Source organism: Aythya marila (genome assembly GCF_965140915.1).
Source record: "Aythya marila genome assembly, chromosome: 3".
In the NCBI taxonomy this organism is placed as follows: domain Eukaryota; kingdom Metazoa; phylum Chordata; class Aves; order Anseriformes; family Anatidae; genus Aythya; species Aythya marila.
Window position 1 is genome coordinate 1504097 of NC_139044.1, and position 20074 is coordinate 1524170.

At 41.0% G+C, this 20074-nt stretch overlaps 1 protein-coding gene across 1 annotated transcript in view; it reads left to right on the forward strand.

Annotated features, from left to right (window-relative positions):
* The window catches only part of SPTLC3 (serine palmitoyltransferase long chain base subunit 3), an 87858-nt gene that overhangs the window by 51689 nt on the left and 16095 nt on the right, over positions 1–20074 (forward strand). The window contains exons 8-10 of the mRNA XM_082758063.1: positions 7657–7762; positions 15120–15339; positions 17504–17630. Of these exons, the coding sequence (XP_082614189.1) occupies positions 7657–7762; positions 15120–15339; positions 17504–17630 (453 nt within the window). The remainder of the gene's footprint in view (positions 1–7656; positions 7763–15119; positions 15340–17503; positions 17631–20074) is intronic.

Below are 20074 nucleotides of genomic sequence, written 5' to 3' on the forward strand. Positions count from 1 at the left end.
ATAGAAAACTTTGTACCTTGAGTTATCACATGAAGAACTTTGATAAGCATTAATTTCAGCATCAGGTAGTCGTGCATTTTGTCTTTTTAAAATCCTCCTCTGCATTCTCATAGAAAAGGTCAATACCCTCCACCTCCTCCTTTCGATGGAGAGGGGTTTGATGTGTGCCTTTTCATATAAGGAAATCAATGATCCTTTAAAGAGCTTGGCTTCTGGCATTAACTGCAGGATGTTACTGTGTCAAAGGCTTGGCTAGGGCCCTTTGTTGAGCGGTTGGAACAATTTTCCAGCAAGGCGCAGAAGAAAAGAGTAAATCTGAATCCAATCCCAAAGAGGATTAGGGCTTAATGTGCTTTTCTTTCTGGCTTGTAAGTACGGAGCCAAGTTGTCCGCTGGCATGAGTTGGCTCATCTCCTCTGGAGCTGTGCCAAGCCCCACACGCATGCCACTTGACCCAATATTGCCCTGCGCTGCAGACAACAGAGAGGATGCCAGGCAGTACCACCGCTGGTGCCTGAGACACACTTTTTGTGCAAAAGAGTAAGCAACCAACCAAACAAAAAGTTTAAATCAGGCAGCAGATTTTGAAGTTACCTTTTTGCTGTTAGAATGCACCTTGAGTAAGCAGGATCTTTCCACGCTCCTTATTGCTTATATCAGCCTCTTTTGAAATGCTGTGTAATACCTTTGATAAGGCTGCCTCGAACATATTTACTTTGGCTCTGACTTCCTTAGTTGCGTATGTATAGAAGAGACACTGGGAGAAAGGTGAGGTGTGAATGCTTGTTGCAGGTATTATAAATGGTTAGCAAAATGAGGAGGAATAATTATATAACGAGTTTGCAAAACTGAACCAGCTGCTTCTGAATAGTGTGCAAAAACATGAACAGGTGTGTGCTGGTAGCCTCCCTTTCTAACAAGCTTAACACTAAATCTCTCCCCTCCTTTTTTCCCCTTATAATAGTAAAATTATGTTCAAATAAATTATAGGAAATCATATTCTATTATAAAAAGTATTTCACAGAAAATAGAGTAAAAACTGCTATTTTAAATCTATTACTGCCACGTATTCATCTTTCAAAGGCTATTATGTAGGTGAGAAAGCTTTCAAACCTTAAGGTGAATAATAGAGCAAAGACGAGATGTGAATCTGTAAATCTCTTTTTATTTGGACATAGGAATGTGCCTTGCATCCTGACTGCAGGTGAACAATCCCTTCCTTGTAAACAGACAGGAATTTACAGGCTTGGGTTGAGAGAAATGCACAGGCACATGTCTACAGGTCATCCAGGAGAGAGAAATTCAGGAGAATACCCCAGTCCTATAACTGAGACGTACTGAACGTCCCCTTCCTATGGGCTCTCACTAGCAGTATTTCTAGTCTTCACCCTGCTGGGGTCACAGCAGTGTGCCACAAGGTATTTGGCCCTTAAGGTATTTCTGCTCCAGGGATCTGTGAGGTTTTGTGGATGTTAGAAGCAAAGCTCTGCCTCCTGGAACCCCTGCTCTGAGGAGTGGGAATAGCAGTTCTCTTTTAATGACTATTATTTATTAAATTGGATCACACCTGAGATCCTGGGGTTACATGTCCATGCAGTTGGGCCTGATTTGCACCAGGATCTTTCCCTGTAGGTGGGGACAGCACGGTGGCACAATGCTCAGGAAGAGTCCCGCAGCCATGTGAGGCCATTTGGTGACTCCCAGCTTTCCTGTTTCCTGCAGGCAGTTGTAGCAAAGACTGAAACCTCCCCTCCACTGTCTCCATGGCATTTGGGCAGTAAGAAGGCCCTTCTAAAATTTCTGCTCTACATCAGCCAGCCTTTTGCCAGTCTCATTGAATATCACAGGTTGTGCTGCCAGTGGAATGAGTTGAGGTAGAGAGGCAATCTTGGGGTCACCTGCCACATCACTAGGATGTTTGTTGCTTAAAAATAAACACTCTTTTATCCATTTTCTTTTCCTTTCTTTAATTCCCAACATTCTTCTGTAGAAATAATACTTTTAGAACATTTTTTTAACCCGGTAGCTGGAGCTTTAAATCTGACTAGGTTTAAGATGGAATTGATTGGGTTAATTGATAGGAGTTATAGGTGCATTTCCAGACAGGTAGACTAAGAAGGTTTCTATCAGGCCTCGTTTCCTGGGCAGTGATTTGTTTAGGAAGCTGGAAAAGAGCTGCATTTCTATCCTTGAAGTGAAACTGTGCCGGCAGCATAGCCCAATGGCCAGTGTGCAGTGTGAGGAGGACAGGAGGCAAAAACATCTCCCCACCTCTGTGGCAGTAGTGGCCTGCCCTTGGTTAGGTGTGTGCCAGAAGGATGTTATCCCTACCAGACTTGTGCTCTGGAGAGCGTCTCCCATCCTTCCCAAGTGACCCACGTGGATGTCCCTTCAGTTATGTGGGGGCTATGCTCATGGGTGCTTTTGTTTTCTGGCCCTGGGAAAGATTGACATACTGCCTGTTCTTTTTGTTTTTCAAAGACAGTCTTTTATTTTATGTCACATATTTTAAAGCACTTTTTCAGAACCCCCGACCTTTTTCTTGGATAAATATTTGCTGAAATCTCTTAACCTTTCCAATAAAACTTGAAAAGCAAAACCAAGTAGCTAACCATTAATCAGCTCGTGATTTTTATCAAGGGTTTTCTGTTGCAGCAATTCTGTGCCTTGTACTAGCATCAGGTGAGAGCATATCTTTGTTCATTCAGTGGACAAATGAGGGTGTTCCTGACTAACTACATCCAGGTGAATTCTGTTCGTATGAGCTTGTATAAGGACATGCAGTACGAGACTTAGGATTTGTTTGTTCTTTCTAGTTCTACTGCATTTTTGCCTTATAGCATCAAGCAGCTAAATTGCAGTCACATTTTCAGGGTTAGATTTGCAATTGCTTGAGCAACCTGTGAGAATGTCGTGACTACTCACAGAAATCAGGCCACAGGGGAAAAGAAAATTCCAGTTCTCTTCGTTGCAAAGGCACTTCAAGGTGCAATCAGAGTAAGTGATACTGTGAGGAATGCAGGCAATTGCAAGGCACAACCAAGCACCCTGGGTAGATGAAAATCTGACCTCAAATCTGGCGCTTGAATCCACATCTGAAAAGTGAGGATTGCGGTGGTACATTCCTACCTCCTCCTCATGGACCTTGCAGGAGTGTTGTGAAAATAGTGAGGGTTTTTGGGGGTTCTCACAGCTCAGGTGTTTGTGGACAGCTGTGTGTCATGCAGGCATAAGCTGTTCAGATTTCCATACAAAATGGTTCCTGCTTGGACAACAGGTGAATTTGTTATTCCATATATGTCATTTTTTGGTCCACTCAGTCAAACTAAACTTTGTGTGTGCCACAAGGATGCCTTAGAGAAAGCACAGCTGTCTGGAGTTGTAATTAACACTGAAAGGGTAGCAGAAGGCCCTCATGTTCCAGTGCAAATATATTCTCTAGCTAAAAAATAAAAAAGGGGGTGGGGGGATACAGTTACATGCCTTTAAGCAAGTAAACAAATAAAGTGGAGAGAAAACAACAGGGATAAATTAATAAGTAAAAATTAGTCAAAAATCTGTATTAGTTAACAAAAAAAAAAAAAAAAAAAAGCTTACAGTGTCTTCATATGAGACAGGTCCTTTTGTGTTTTTTGTTTTTTGTTTTTTTTCCTTTGGAGGTGTAATTGGTCCTTGAATTTCAGAAGGGAGGGCTCTGTTCCTGCTATTACAGAGCAGGATGAAAGGCACATTACCCACTAAGGTTTTGTCCTGTTTGAAGCCTCTGGCCACTATCAGAGACAAGATTATTGCGCTAGATAGATCGACCGCGGTCTAATCCAGTTTGACATGTATTTCCCTGTGACACATACAGACGCTGCCACAGAGACAAGACTGGTATATCCTGCTCCTAGTGTGCTGTGTCTGCATTTGCCCTCTCTGACTTGAGAAAGCCATGTCTGACCTGCCACATGTGAGCAGGACTTTTTCCTGAGCGAGTGCTATTCGCTTACACCCAGCTGTGTATTTCTTGGAGTTAAGGAGGGGGATCTAAGACTATTACTGTGGCTGCAGTAACTACCACTTCCCTATACCACCCCCAACCATTCCAAACAAAAATAATCCCAGCTGTGATTTCAGGCAAATGACTCCAAGGGCACTCTTTCTGTTCAGAGCTTTGCCAGCATTCAGAGACTTTTCAAAGTCTAGTTTTCACTAGAATGAAAATTTCACTTTTACAGTCCCAGAGGTAGGTGATGTTTAGCTCAGTGAAAGCCTTGCAGTGGTTTCCCTTTGCTCTAGGGATTTGGAAGGAGGGACAGCATCACAGCTAGGCACTCGAGTCACCAATGAGAGGACAGTGACCAGGAAAGGTATCAGTGGGGAGAGGGCAAGAGAGGAGAGGCAGGAGCTGCAGCAGTGGGGAGCTGGTTGTGTGGGAGACTGGGAAGGGGCAGGTAGCCACAGAGTCTGCATAAAGAACTTGCACAAGAGTGCAAAATGTGAGAAACTGACAACAAGAGGGGCAAGTGCAATAGGAAGGAAAGGAGAATGCGATAAGGGTAGTGGGAGCCTTTTTATCCTAATTAAAAAGGATTCGGCTGACATCACACAGGAGGTGTTCAGCCCACGCGGAGGAATGGTGATGATGTCCCCAGCATTGTAATGTGGAGCTGAGGGGTGGAGACGCCGTGTCTACCTGTGAGGAGGAGGCACATTGTGCCTGGGAGAAGGCAGGGGCCCGTGCAGGAGCCTGGAGTCCCACCTGCACTGGAGGCAGCATGACACACAGCCCGCCCAGGTCCAGGCTCGCCTTGACCCACTGGCAGTTTGTGGTGTTATTTCTGCTGAAGTAACTCTGAAAGATCCTAAACAAGGGTTGTGCAAGTCTCTATTAAATTCTAAAAACCGCAGTGATCCACAGTCCCTGCTTAGGAAACCTTATCCTCTAAATCCAAACACTATTTCAAAGGGATAAGGTGGAAACTGAGGCAAAGGATACGTTTGGTTGTGCTTTGAGTAATTAACTAAGTGAAATTCCTACCACCACCTCCTAGGCCTGGTGAACGGTCATTAGCCTTTACCACTGAAAAGCCTGGGCTAGTGATGGTCAAATGAGGAAGGACAGTTATTTTTCCCATAACTGGTTATTCGAGATGGACTCGTGCAACATCTCCCTCCCCCAGTCAAACCATATTTAATGGCCAAATAATTTGGTAGAAGAAAGTCATCTGGGTTTGCACTATTTCCTGAAACTGAGTATACCCAACAGTATACCCCACTGTCTGGAAAGTCCAAGTGCACAGAAAGCAACTTGACTTTGTCTGAATAACAGAAGCTGCCTTCTGGAGGGCAGATTCAAGGCAATAGATATTTTTTCTCCTTTCAATTTCCCTTTTCCAAATGAAATGTTACAAGCACAGAGTATAAGGTTCAGTAAAATTCATTTGCACCTAAGAAAATTAATGTGTTGGCTGTTAAAGGCTTAAGAAAGGCCCCCCTACATGTTTTTCAGAATGAGACATCAAAAGCAGAGTGAGACAGCCCTGATCCTGAAAGCAGACATGTCCTTAACTTCAGCAGGACTGTCATGGATAAAGTCAGGCAAGCTCCTGCCTTGGAGAGGTTCTTTTATATCTGCAGTCCTGCATTGTACACTCATTGGGACAGAGGAGCTATTTACATCCATGGACTTTTTTCAAATAGCTCTTTAAAAAAAAAAAAAAAAAAAAAAAAAAGTGATATGCGTTTCATAACTCTCTAGCCTCTCCTCTTTCTTTCTGTGGGCTTATGTGAAAACTGAATTTCCAAGCTGTGATTTCAGCTTAGAGGTTGGGTAAGCTGACTTTCCCCAAATCTGGACTGACAAGTAGACAGAATACTGAATTGAAGCACCCTGCATGATTCAGAGGGGAGTTTCAAAAGTCTCAAAGGAATTTAGATGACAAAGACAATTACATTCAGTAGAGAAATTTGATGCTAAAATTTGTGCCTAAATTTGAGTTCAAGACTGAATATCTTATTTCATTTTTGTAACCCATGAACTTTCTGTCATTCTGTGGAGTCCTTTAATTCTCAGAACCAAAAAGGATTTCTGAATATTATCTACCCAGAAGAGAAGGTGAGCAGCTCTCTTTCACAAAATGTGCTCAGTGTGGTTATAAATTCCCTTTTTAAAACACCAAAGAATTTTTATTTCCTTTATTGCCATCTAGTGGAAACTGTGCTGTCTGCATTGCATTATTCATAAAAGCGTTTCCATCTGGGAACCCATCCAGTTGTGCAGGTGATTGCACAGTGGAAATAAGGGCTTATCATGTATGTATCGTGCTTTGCAAGTTAAAGCAAGGGCTTGCTAGGTCAAGAGATCACACTGTAAAGTGCAGAGTAGCACAGATGTTTCTGAGAAATGCACCTTTCACTGAGACCAGGACCTCAGCAAACATCAAGGTACCAAAGCATAAGGGTTCAGGACATATCTAGCCATCTCTCAGCTCTCAGGTTATTCATGGTGATGGACAGGTACTGTGCAAACTGCCTGGTTCCAGTCAGGTGGAAACCAAGCTCTAGGTCAACATTAATATAACTAAGGTGTCTTTGCTTCAGCGGGGAGAACTCTATTTTAAAGATTAGCTTTGTATAATTTTAGGTAACAGTAACTATGTTAAGATGTGTTGCTGAAAAACTGGGTTCATATCAGGAAAAAATGCCATTCATTTTCCCAACCAAAACTTTGAGCTGATCTCCAGCATTCCTTGGTGTAGTGTGAGTCTCTGTAAGGTGTTCTTTGAAAATGTTTTGAAATGTCAGTTCAGATTCCTGAAAAGTAGCATTGTAATTCATTCTGGAGAGAGTTCGTCCATGTGCAGACACCAGAACACTGATTTCAGCTCTGCACTGAGAGTCACATTTTGATCTGACTCTTGTGCCTGTGGTTGTTTTTTTTCTGTGTTTTTGAAAACTTCAGTGGCTTTCCTGTTAGCATTTTATTAGCTTATCTGCAATCAGACCTTCAGAAAGCAGCTAAATTTCTAACATTGCTCCAGGCCTCCTTATATCAAGGTCTTGCCAGTTCCAAGCATTCTGGCACCTAATTAGCGTATCCATGCTGTGTACTTGTACACACTTTTCTCTCCCTTTCTCATCAACGTTTTTTTCACTGGCTTTTCTTCCTGAGAAGGACAGGATTTTTCTTGCTGCTATCCTGATGTACTGCATGCAGCCTGATTCAAGCTTTTGCTGAAGCAGTGCATGTGATTCACGAGCCCTTGGTGATGCGGGAAAGCAACCGAATACTCCCTATTCAAAAGCTTTGTGATATGATGAGTATCAGCAACCCGTACAGAGAATTGCTGCAATTAGTCTCAGTACGTAAGCAAAGTGGTTAAATTTTGTCTTTAAATAAAAATGCGTGCCAAGAATTTTCAGAAATTTCCCAGAAGGGGTGCATAACAGAAAGCGTTTTGTAACTCTACTTATCACAAGATTGCATTCAGGCAAATAAAATCAATTATTGGTTCTTGCCTGCCAGCAAAGGAATTTTATCTTCAGAATAACTTTTTTTTTTATGTGATTTTTTTTTTTTCTGTAGGAAAAAGTAGTAACTGGTAGAAAAAACAAAAATTTAATTTGAAAAATCTTTGTTAATATTCTCCTTTTACTTATTTTTAAATAAAGATATGCAAAGTCTCGAGAAGTTACTGAGAGATGCAATAATATATGGCCAGCCTCGAAGCCGCAGAGCATGGAGAAAAATTATCATCCTCGTGGAGGGCATTTACAGGTATGTGTGTTTTAGAAACATCAGTACTCTTTATCATTTCTGAGGACAGAATGATGTATTGATCATTGACTTAGGTATCTGAAAGAAATCTGAAATGAATGGAGTTTACAATAACATGCTCAGTGATCTTATAAAGCTGTTAATTTTCATTCAGTAGTACCCTGTGGCATTACTCACTTCAGTTAGGTCCTCTGTGGTGTTCTGAATGTTGATTTAGTAAAATCGCTGTGGAGCAGGCTATTATGTACTGTGAGAGCAAGATAGATCATCAGCTGGTGTATGTTGTCACAGATGTGGTAAAATTCATGGAGCTGCAGTGGGTGAGGAGTTTTGCAAAGTTGAGTTTTCCAGAGTTATGTGTTGCGCACTAGCAGATCAAAAGACAACGGTGTCATTCCTAGTTAAGTTCTTTCTGCATGCCCAGTTCTTACCCAGCTGTTGGAAATTAAAACCTCAAACACTGGCCGAGTGATACCAGCACCTTTCCGTTTATCAGTGCTGGATCTAAGGGACTCAAACTTTAACAGGAAAAACAGTAACAAGAGTGACTTTCAAGGAATTATATAGTGGTATTCATTTCGACCTCGGTCCCTGGAGGAATTTGAATGAAAGGTGTCTTTGAGAATCTATCAGGTAACATCATTATCAGCGATATGATGTAATTAAAGAACTTCCTAGTCAGTTTGCTCCAGTTCACTAGTGGTGCATCTTGCACCCAGCCAGAGGGACAAACCATCGCTGGAGTTGGGCAGCGGAGCAGAGGCACCAGCCAGGCTCACCACCTTGGGCTTCATCCTGGCAACTGCTCAAGTCAGAATTCAGATGCTGGGGAGGTGGCATGGGGCTGGTGGACAGCACGGAGAGGGAGCCACTGGAGTCTTCAGAGGCTGGGCAAGGAGCTGGACAGCAGGAACACAGGGAGAGCTGGAGATTTTGAAGAGGGAAGGGCTGAAGAAGCAGGGATCTAGGCAAGGCTACAGCAAGGATGATGAGAGAGGGTGAGTAGAAGGTTTAGGAGTTTTAGAGTGAAGTTTAGGAGTAGCACCTCTAGCACTAGAGAGAAGGGAGGCAAGATCAATCATTCACAGGATGTGACATGGTTTATGAAAGGAACCTTAAACTTTATGTGCAGAGATTATTTCATGTGTTGCTGAAATATAGTCGCTGGAGAGAGACAGTCACACCATTTTATTGAGAAGTGGTAGTGCAGTTTAGCAGCTTAGTCTTTTTCAGAAGATCTCTTTTACAATCTCGTTTCATCACAACTTCATAGTCATCAGCGCTTTCTTTTTACCTAACATTTTCCATCTGCAAAGAGAACAAATCAGTCCTTATCTAAACACCTGTCACTCAGAGCTGAAACAGGTCAGCTGATCCAAAGCAGGCTGAACGTCCCCTTTCAACCAGAATAAACAGAGCAAAACTGCAAATAAACATAGCTTGGTACTACTAAAAGAAAGCTCAGATTTAAGGACTTTGATCATACAGAAATTAAGTGGACCACCAACATTTTACTGACAAATATTGCCATCAGTTACATGGCCTGCAGAAAATGCTCCAGCTGCTGAGCTTTGTTCACTTTTAAATCCTTTGCTCTGGATATTGACCACTAGGGAGAAAGACAGTAGATTGGTAACCACAGAGGCATAGATCCATTTAAGCAGTGGGCCAAACCCACTGTCAGATAGTTGCAATACTTGCAGCTGTCTTTCCAGATGTATGTTTGGTATAGAGCATTGTTTTGCTTTTCTTTTTGCAGTTGATTTTCAAAGAAGATTTCCTTCTCAAAAGTTTGCACATCCATCTGTTAGGATGTGAAATAAAAACATGTTAAACCTCAGACAACCACACCAAAAAGGAATTTTTATTTTAGAGAGGAATTGGTAGTGGTACATAACAGTTCATGAGTTACTGCTTTTCAATGGGATTTGACAATCAAATTACTTACGTTTTATTTCCTTTAGAGTCTCAGCCCTACTATGTCACTTCCTTCTGATTGCCAGAGAAATATCAGACACACAGGGAATCAGATATTATACTTCTTTGTTTCTACTTCATTTATATCACACTCACCCCTAAAGAGCTGAACAGCGTTAAGACCACTCATGTCCTAAGCATCAATATTTGTGAAAGGCATAAAGTAAATAAATAAATAAACCCACAAAGTTCAGCTCTCTAATGTCACTGGAACAAGCCCCAACAGTAGCTAGGTTGGTTGGTTAGTTGTTTTCTTAGTCTAAGCAGATCAGAAATTGAAGATTGTGGTTTGGTTGCAAAGCAAATCTGCCTTGACTTGAGGGAGAATACCTCCACACCCCACTGTGCCGCGTCCCTGCCATCGCTGCCAACCCAAGACACAGGCAGCTGATCTGTCCTTAGAGCGCAGCTGGGAACAGATTCACCAGCCATGTAGTCTAAGTAGTTTAATAACATTTCACATGCTGAAAAAAGCTGGAGAAAGACACATTAGAAGTGCTTTTACTTTTTTTGTGTACATGTTCTGTCCTTTCTTGGCCCATGATTTTTGAAAGACTAAAACTTTCCAACCCCAATATTGGCTAATGTTAATTCTCTTGCAAATTTGCTAGATCAACATTCATCTAAAGGTGTTAAGAGGAGGCAGACTTTTGTTAATGTATTCTTCTTAAAACAGTCAATATTGCCTTTTTTTTTTTTTTTCTTCCCTCCCAAGGACTTAGAGAGGTTTTGCTCTGGGAACAACTAATACAGAATTTAAATAACTTGGTCAGAGCCATTCTCCAAGTTAAAATACCTTGACTTGCAAGTTTGGCTTGGCAAATGTTTACAGAAATGCCTTTTCCAGAGATGCAAAAGAAATGCTAAGCTTTCCTATTTTAAATAAATACTGTTAAATGGGACACCGTAGTTGTAGTATGGTGAAGTTGATGGTACAGAAAAAAATTTGCCTTCTGTTTGCATTAGGGGTATGTTAAAGTGTTTACTCTGCTCATACGCCTGGAGTTACCAGCTGGCAAAATTTGAAAAGGGTCGCTGTTAGCCAACATGAGCATTTCTGGAAATCAGACTTGCGTTTGAAACCATAAGCCACAGATTTTGCTTGGTTACAACCAAAGGCAGAATTGGCCCCTTGACTTGGGAAGCACCCAAGCTACATGTCAAATAAATAGCAATAAGTATATGATTGTTTGCTTTTTAATGTCTCTAGCATCTTAAAAAGAAAAAAATCATCAGAAGTAGATGTAACTACTAGTGAAAGCTAGTTCTTAACTTGGCCTAGCCTAGGAGCAAATATATTTCATTTTCCTTCCAAACAGAGAGACCGTCCAGCCATCAATCTTCAGTACAAAAAGCATGAACAAGTTTTGGCAGTGTCCAGGGCATAAATTAAAGTGACTTGCGAAATCATATTTCTATTATTTAAATATCCAGCTAATGTTTTTCTTGGCTTCTACTATTTCCAGTTCAGGATTAATCAGTTACTATGTTCTTACACGGTTTGTGGTAGACTTCTGCTCTCCTGCACACATATTTACCTAGGAGTCAGATAGGCTAAGGATGAGGGCAGGAGTTATGAGGCACTAGAAACTGATCGAAACAGATTTTTTCCCCTGCTTTTAATTTAATTTGGGTATATTTCTATATTTCCTTCCAGCTCAGAAAATAGCTCTCTGATCAATTGGATATTATCCAGTGCCTTTTCATGTGCACTAGAAGTTCCTGGGGAATCAGTGCCAATACCATAAGAAATTTATCAGGGTTATTTTTTATTTCCTGGGATTAGATGACAGGACTTCAGAAAAGAATGGGGTAACATTTAATGCCTTTGGCCAGGGACCAGCATTAAAGGTTAACATTTCTATCATTTCAGTGTATGGGGTTGTATGTGAGGGCAGTGTTAGAGGGTTTCCTTAAACTATGGCTCTAAACTACAAAATGGAGATTGTAGCATGAATATCCAATGTTTATATGAGAAAAAAATCCCTAAAGTAAATATTAAAATCCAGTGCATATATTTTGGGAGCAATAGGTCAGGAAAGAAAGAGATTTTCCCAAATGCAAACTAGCCTAATAGTAAACAGACAAGTTGTCAAATGTTGAAAGGATAGGGACACTGTAGGGCAGGTTTAGGGAAGTTGAGTGATGCACTTATGAAGATGATAGGTTGAATATTGGTAAATCACTTTTTCTGACAGAAAAAAAAAAAAAAAAAACTGCCAGTGTAGCAAGTCTGTATTCCAGGAGAGGTGACCAGCACAAAAAATACACACCTCCTGTGTCTCAACGCACCTGCCTCTAGAATTCATAAGCTGCATCAGGAAGGATGTCAGGTTTGTTGGGATTGAACCAAGCCTCAAAATTAATTGATTCCCCAAATTTTGGGTTATCTCCTCATGTCTGGAAGTAGATTCAAAATGAATGCATACTTAAGCAAGCTCTTCTGCCACCCTCTGAGCAAGGGAGATGAGGGTCAGCTGCAACCTAGAAGCTGTATATCCCTGCAGCCAAGCTAATAATTTTTACTGTGAGACAGGATGTAATACCACATAATGCTTATGTCTGGCCTGGGCAGAGCCAGCTTACGTTCATCTGCATACAGCTCTTTAGACGTGCACTGTGTGCCTGAGCAGATCTGGAAACAGATCAATAGCTTTGTAAAAGTGACGCAGCCAGACTGAGACAGAGAGATTACAGTTCACTTCTGGTTCTCTGGTTTAAACTCAGTTGACAGCAATATTTACTGAAGGATTCAGTAAACTTTCCATTTGAGCTACCCAAGGGTATATACGAAGTGAGTTTTATCTTGGAGCAATTCTAAACAGAGGGATGTTCGTATCACAAGCAATCTCCCAGGGTCAAATGGCCAAGAATCAAAGAGTTGGGTAGGCACAGAAACAGCTTTCATCTCTGTCATGAGGAGGATGGAGGCCAATTCAAATGGCAGCACAGAAAATGTACCTGAAGCCAGCAGGGCTTTGCCTATTCCAAGGATGTTTCAAAGCCATGTTAGGATCTCTATCAATTATTGCAACATTTGTGTCAGCAGGCATCTTTAAAAAGCATTAACTCATCACTGAAAATGGCAAATATGCAATGTTTGCATAAGATCTGTATTTTTAATTTACCATTATTGCTCTTTTTGAAGTTAAATGCTTTATCTCCCACCTGAATCTCCATGAGCCAGTGTGCTGTGATGCCTATGTAAATGTGGAAAAACTGTTATTCTCTGTTGAGCTGGTCTCCCCAGCTGTTGCTGGAAGGCGAAGGGTGGGATGCCTGTTTGTTTCCTGCAGAGGAGCTCCTTGGCCCCACGCTTGCTCTCTGACCACTCAGCCAGCCTACGAGCTGACCAGGTGGCCAGAAGCTGCGCTCCCTAGCACGCAGGATGCTGCATGCCCCAGCACAGCCGGTGGCTTGGTATAATTTTTAGCTGACTAATGGTTTGACTCTGGGTTATGTGAGGACTGCGGGCTCTGACCTTGTACTCATTAGGAAAATAGCTGTGGTGGTTCAAGTTCCTTCTCCCCAAGCTGTCAAGTGCCGCTTGGCTGCTGGAGGGCTCTGTCCCCAGCACAGGGTGACAGGAGGGAAAGCTCAGTCCTTGGAGCTTGCAGCACAAGCCTGTCCACCCTTTGCTGCAAGCAACAGTGGTGTTGATACACACACCCATAGCTGCCTCTTCTAGGGCTAGGCAAGATAGGCATCACCTGATGGCCAAAAATGTGCATCCAGGTGCACGCAGCCAGGCTCTCTGAGCCTGAACACCACAGGCAACCCCTGTCCCTGGCTGCTCCCCAGTGCTGGTCTTTCAAACTCATGCAGCCTTGCTGATGGGCAGGGAACAAATACCTCCTTCAAAACCAGTTTGTTTCCAAGCTTACTCAGGAGACCAAAGGATGAAAAGGAGGGCAAAAACTGTCAGTAAGTAATGTCCCAAGTGTCCAGAGCCCCTCCTGCCCCTTTCTTGCTGCACAGTGCAGCTTGAGTGTAAGGAAAAGAATCAGTGAAAGCCACTGGTCCAGGATCAAAAAACTGCTAAGAAATTATCCTGATGACACTGCTATTTTTTCACTTGTCACTTGGGAACAAACTTGACATTTCTGCCTATCTGAAGCTCCTGTCGCACATGCAGTTGAATACGCTTTAGGTAGTAGCCACAGAGCACTGGTTTTCCTGGCACACGGTGCATTCACTTTGCGTTTGATAGGAAGTACTTAGCATTTAAAGACCTGCTCGCTAGAGCTAGTGAAGAGAACATGTTTAACTCATTACGAAATGAATGCTGAGTGCAGCAGAGCGTATCCAAGCGTAGCCTTAGTCATCTCACAAAGGTTTTCAAGACATAATAGTCTTCACAGCAATACTATTGATACTTCATCTTTATAGGATTAGAGTGCATTTCTTATGTCTCCCAGGGCTTTCATTTTGCTGTACAGCTCCTCTGTGCCTTCTAACTTACTGATGTCATTACCAACAGCACAAAAGATTTATCATCTTTTCTTATTTCTAGAACTCTCTACGCACCATTAGTACACATTTAGAATATTTCAATTTCCTGCATGGCTGTAAGAATATAAATAGAAAAAGAATGGAAACTTGATTTTCCTTTGGAGTGCTAGGCAGCAGGCTGCATTTCCTTTTTTTTTTTTTTTTTTTTTAAAAAAAAAAAAAAAAGAAAAACTGTCAGGAGCAGCAATTATCAAGAGTAGATTTGAGCTACCTTTTCTAATCCCTGATTCTCTCCACTCTAAAGACTGGGGTGCTTTGAGTTATGGCACTGTCTGTGCATTTCGTGTGGGCCATCTGATATATGTTAGACCCAATTCCTCTGCACTGGAGTAATTTTTCTCTAAAGCTGTTACCCCCAGATATCACCACAGTAGCAGAAGATAGATGAAGTAAGAAAAGACCAGACTGTGAATTATATCATTTCCTTATAATTCATTACAATATATTTTATTTGTAGTGAAATGTAGCATCTTGCTTTGGATGGATATCTCCCCCCTTACTTTATGCCTTTCCTTCTCTTTTCTTTTAGCAATTTACAGATACACGAGAACATTTTAACTGTTCTTCATTACTTGAATTGTAAAACTGCTTGACTGTTTTATACTCACCTGCAGTTGTGAAAAGTTTGCAATATTTCTCTGTAAATAAAGTTTTTTAAATAATAAAATTATTTAAATATTTAAAAAATATTTAAATAAATATTTAAAAATTATTTAAAATTTTAAATAATTTTTTAAACAGAGTTTGCAGAAGATCTTCCATGGAGGAAATTGTGCTATGCAATTAATGTCTATGTTTTCCTGCAGTATTTTAAGGAGAAAGGGTGGTGCTGTGTTTGTTGTTTATCCAGAATTCTCTCCATCCACAGCATGGAAGGGTCCATTGTGCGCCTGCCAGAGATAGTCTCCTTGAAGAAGAAATACAAAGCCTACCTCTACTTGGACGAAGCTCACAGCATCGGTGCAGTGGGAGCAACAGGACGAGGAGTTGTGGAGTACTTCGGTATGAGTCCTGATGATGTTGACGTATTAATGGGAACGTTCACAAAGAGCTTTGGTGCAGCTGGAGGATACATAGCTGGCAAAAAGGTAAAGCAAAACACATATTTAACATCAAGGGAAAGAAAAGTACCTTCTTATTGTGTGATATATTTTATTATCTTTTCACATAGACTGCTTTACAGAAGCACAACTCTAAAGATAGTACCACTTTTGTCTGGATCCCAAATGCACATCAAACAGTCAGACTTTCTTATTTTTGTCTCATGTTCGTATTATGTAATTTGCTTGGGCAGGGTATTTCCGTGCCACCCTGATGATTGTTGTTTGTCTTGGAAATGTTTAGACACTTTGTGGTTGGCTAAATATACTTCACTACATTAATTTGCATGCAGACTGCTTGTTACTTTATTTCACATTTGTAAACAGCGTGTGGAGCAATATTGAGAGATTAAAGCCACAGTTTCATCCACTGATAATAAAATTCCTGAACAGTTGTGGATTGTCATAGTTGCTTTTTTTTTTTTTAGGAGGATGGTGAAAGAGGGTTTACTGAGGGCCTTTTGCAATAGTAAAATCTGTGTCCTCAGTTGCTCTGTGTACATTAACAAAACAACAAAACAATCTTCTTGTCAACAACAGATGTCAATGAAAAGTAGAGCTGAGCTTGTTTTAAGTAGGAGTGTAGTAGAAAAGAAAGCATAATCGGTGCCATTGTGAAATGTCATCATTTTTTTGCTTAGCGGAGATATGAAGTGGTTGTTGATTGTTTACTCTCTTCATACTCCATGAATGTATTTCTTAAGCAGATTGCTAAATGAGTAGGAAGCCTTCTTAGACAGTCCATATGGATGCTGTCGGGATAGTAATAATAATTTTGTTCTACTTGAGTAGAACAAAAGGGATATAAGAAAATATATGGTGTATATTTCTCACCATCTTTAGGGGGTTTTTCATCTTAACAAAGACTATCATGAAGTGTAAAGAATCAACTTTCTTTTGTTTGCTTCCTGAATTCGTATCTAAGAATTAAACTTCTATGAAGGACAATATGGCTAACAGCTAGAAATGAGAGGAAGCCTAGACCTGTGAAAAAAAGGTCTCATTATCTAACCCTAGGAAGTTTTTTTAAATGAAAGTGGTCGCTCTTCTTACGCCTGTGTTTATCACTAAGCTTTGCCTCAGGCTTCTGGGCCTTGGTGGCAGCTGCTCACCTGCATTCATTTCTGCCACCAAAATCTCACTGTGGCATTTTTTGCTGTGTCAGTAAGAGCACAGATGCCTTCTCAGCTATCTGGTTAAACCTTTAGGATTACAACTGCAATGCAGCAATGCATAATGCATATGAAGTTAAATAAATCTTTTTCCCTAGCACTGGAGTTACAGCATAGACTAAAGGATGTTTTTTATTTTTATTTTTTGCAATAATTTGTATAACCACCTTTGTTTATTTGGTGATATTATTATTATTATTTTGTTAATAATAATAATAATAATAATAATAATCAAAGGCCATTTTCATGCAGGCATCACCCCTTTCTCACTACAATGCATTTAACTTTTAGTGTGATGACAGTTACTCTGCAACCTGCACTGTGAAATACGAGTTGTCATAGCAATGATAGTCCTAATCAAGCTCTGAATTCCTTCCCTATCTCTGCATTCAGAAGAGTCGCTGGTGCTTTAGATATGCCTACAGTACAGCAATGCTTTTGCTGAGACCACAGATTGTGCTCTTGCTTATACAAGGAAATGTTAAAGCACCTATACTGATTACAACGTGACAGAACCTGCCACACTGATGGAAAGTTTCAGTTCTAAGAAATGTGTATGCTAATAGCCAAAGATAGATCCTAGTAAGGTTGTTTTTCCTGAGTTAGGTCTTGGGGAAAAAAAACTCTGCTGTTGTCACGTAGGTTTTGTTTCATTCCCATTCGGAGATGGACTGAGCAGTATTTTAAATGCAGCTGTTTTTTGGTCTTTAAATGATTTCGGCTCCTTTATAATAAGTTTCAGCACATAAACAGCATTCTGTTCCAGAGCTTTGTTTCAGCTGTAATTGCCCCACTTAAATTGTAAAGTACTTGCACCTGATATTTCTTCAGGCTGCGTATTAACAGTAGCAGCCAAGAAAGTAAACCAATAACTGGTGAAACGTCTTTTTTTCGCATGCTCTCACTCTGCAGTAGTTAAGAGGGAGATCTGCTATTTGGGCACCTCAAAGCTCATTCATACTTTGTTTTGCTTGTGTAAGGACCTTGTGGACTTTTTACGAACACATTCTCACAGTGCTGTGTACGCCACATCTATGTGTCCGCCTGTGGCAGAGCAAATCATCAGGGCAATGAAATGTCTCATGGGACTAGATGGAACAACACAAGGTAAGCCACCCTCTTTAACTTGCATGTATTTCAGTTACAACTAGAGCATCCACTGTGTTCGGGTGCGCACAAAAGCTCACCCAGCAGCAAACTGGTACAGTAATGTAATCCAAAGGGAATCATTCTACTGTACAATGAATACCCAGATCATCACATTTCCAAGTGCTATCAACTGTACTTCTTTTTCCACACTCATTCACATGCAGCAGAGATGGAAATATTCCTGGATTCTGACACCAAGCTACTACCCATATTCACCAGTCCCCTCTGCTTTGCAGCAGCAAATTGGAAAAGTACATAAATTGCCCTTTAGATTGTGTGACATTGAAGAAGGTGTTTAGAAGGACTTATTTTCATGAATGGGCAAGGTTCTGCCTGTTCAGCTTCTTTCTAAGTGTGAACCTTCAAAACTGCAAGCATATCAAGCATGGCACAGAATTTTAACATGGGTATTGTACATTAAATGCTGGTATGAGAAGATGATTATGATAGTTCTCACTTTATTCAGGCATTAGGTTATAGTGTCCTGAAGCTAGTTTTGAAGACTGTTTTGTCCCTCACCCAAAAAAAATGGGTTAAATCCTACCTCAGAGAAAAGCTCTTGTTTTTGTTGTTTTGTTTTTGTGGTTGGTTTTCTTTTTTGTTTTTGTTTTTGTTTTTTTTTGAATTTATATAGTTTTTGTCAGGCATGCCTGTGGGTCACTTCATTGCGTAACATGTAGATGAAGATACAGATTTTGTTCTGAATTGTAGTCTCTTTTATACTGGTCCAGCAGCGCTGTGTTGTTTTCTCTTACTTTGTGTAGGACTAACAGAGTCATTCTGTGTTAGACCTCCTAATGTGTTATGCTGGGAGTAAGGTGGTAATGGAAAGGAAAAAGGATGCATAAGAGAGTGTAAGACCGCATGACACTGCTCTTCACTGTTCTCTTGCAGTGGCCTAGAGCGTTTAGAGAGTTTTAAGCGAAGATAGACACGAGAATATCGAGATGTTTATCACAGCCCTACACTGAGGCCAGAATTTCCAACGCTTCAGTGTAGAAAAGGAGGGATAGAGAATCCAGTCGCGGTGCCAAATTCTGCTGAGTCCAGTAACAAAGTGCAGCCAAACTCCAGTGCAATATGTAGACGAGGAAATGATGCTTTTGTCATTTTGACAGAGAAGTCAAGTTGGAAACTGTTGTTACGCTCTGCGAGTTGAAGGGTCAGGGTTATGTATGCTGATGTCTACATCCTGTTCGTTCTAAGAGACCACGTCTGACATGTTTCTTCTACCTTGGGGATTGTGTGTGCAGTGCAGCCTGTCCCGCTGTGATACTCCCTGCACTCGCTGTAGGAAATGCTTGCCGTCAGAGGGCAGCCTTACACTGAGCCTTCCCAACAGCTACAGACTTGGGGCTCTCATAGTTGCCGCGTGTAAAGTATTAAACATGCAGAGCGTTTCCAAACCTTCAAAGCCTCTTACAAACGACCTTCAGCTAGCGTGATTCTGCATGCAGTTCAGTGCAGGCTAACAGAAAAACTTGGTTCAATACAGCCTTTTCAGCCGTGCGTGTCTGACTGTCTGAGGGCTAAAGAGGTCGCAGTGTTTTCTCTTTTAGAAGCAGTATTCTTTAATAACATAATGTTTTTATTTGTCTGCAAAGTCTCCTGCAATGCTTTACGAAATAAATGAGTGTTCTATCAGTTCTTTAAAATCCGTCTGGTAATATGAAATGCAAATGAGTAGAAGAACAAATTAATAAATCATATATCACAACTTAAGAGTATTACACAAAGGCTAGCAAACTGACTATGATGTCTAAAAATGCTTCTTGTCCTTCTGAGCCAGACTCATTATTTTAGACCATTGGTTTTTCTTTCATGTGGGCCTTCCTTCATTAGGCTGTCTTGCTGACTACAAAAAAAAAAAAAAAAAAAAAAAAAAAGAGCAACACCAAAACACAGGAAAAAATGTTGTGCTGGACCACACTACAATGCTGCTTTGGCATACAGAAAGACGAAGACGGAGAGAGGAAGAGAAGAGAGAAAGCGCTGTCTCTTCTTAGATAGCTTTGTTTCCAAGGACAACGGTGGTCTTGACTGAGTTCTTCTGGTCTGCTGTCATGGAAAATGGTGAATTCTGTGTGTGAGTTGTCCTCTTGAGAGCATGAGGCATGTAGCAGAGACCTGGTAGTGAAGTTTCAAGTGAACCACAGGGTGATGATGGACCCTCTGTGTAAATGAGATCACGGGGTTTTTCTCCAGAAGCCTGTAGGATTGGTAAAGGGAGTTTAATTTGCAATTTATTTCAAATGGCATTCTCTCCCCAAGGACAACTGGGGGAATCCTTTAGAAGGACAACTACCCTGATGGCCTGTCCTCCACAGGTCATTCCTGTAGGGGAGGGAGCCTTGCAGAAAATACTGACAAAGGTTTTAGAAAAGAATTTTAAAAAAAAAAAA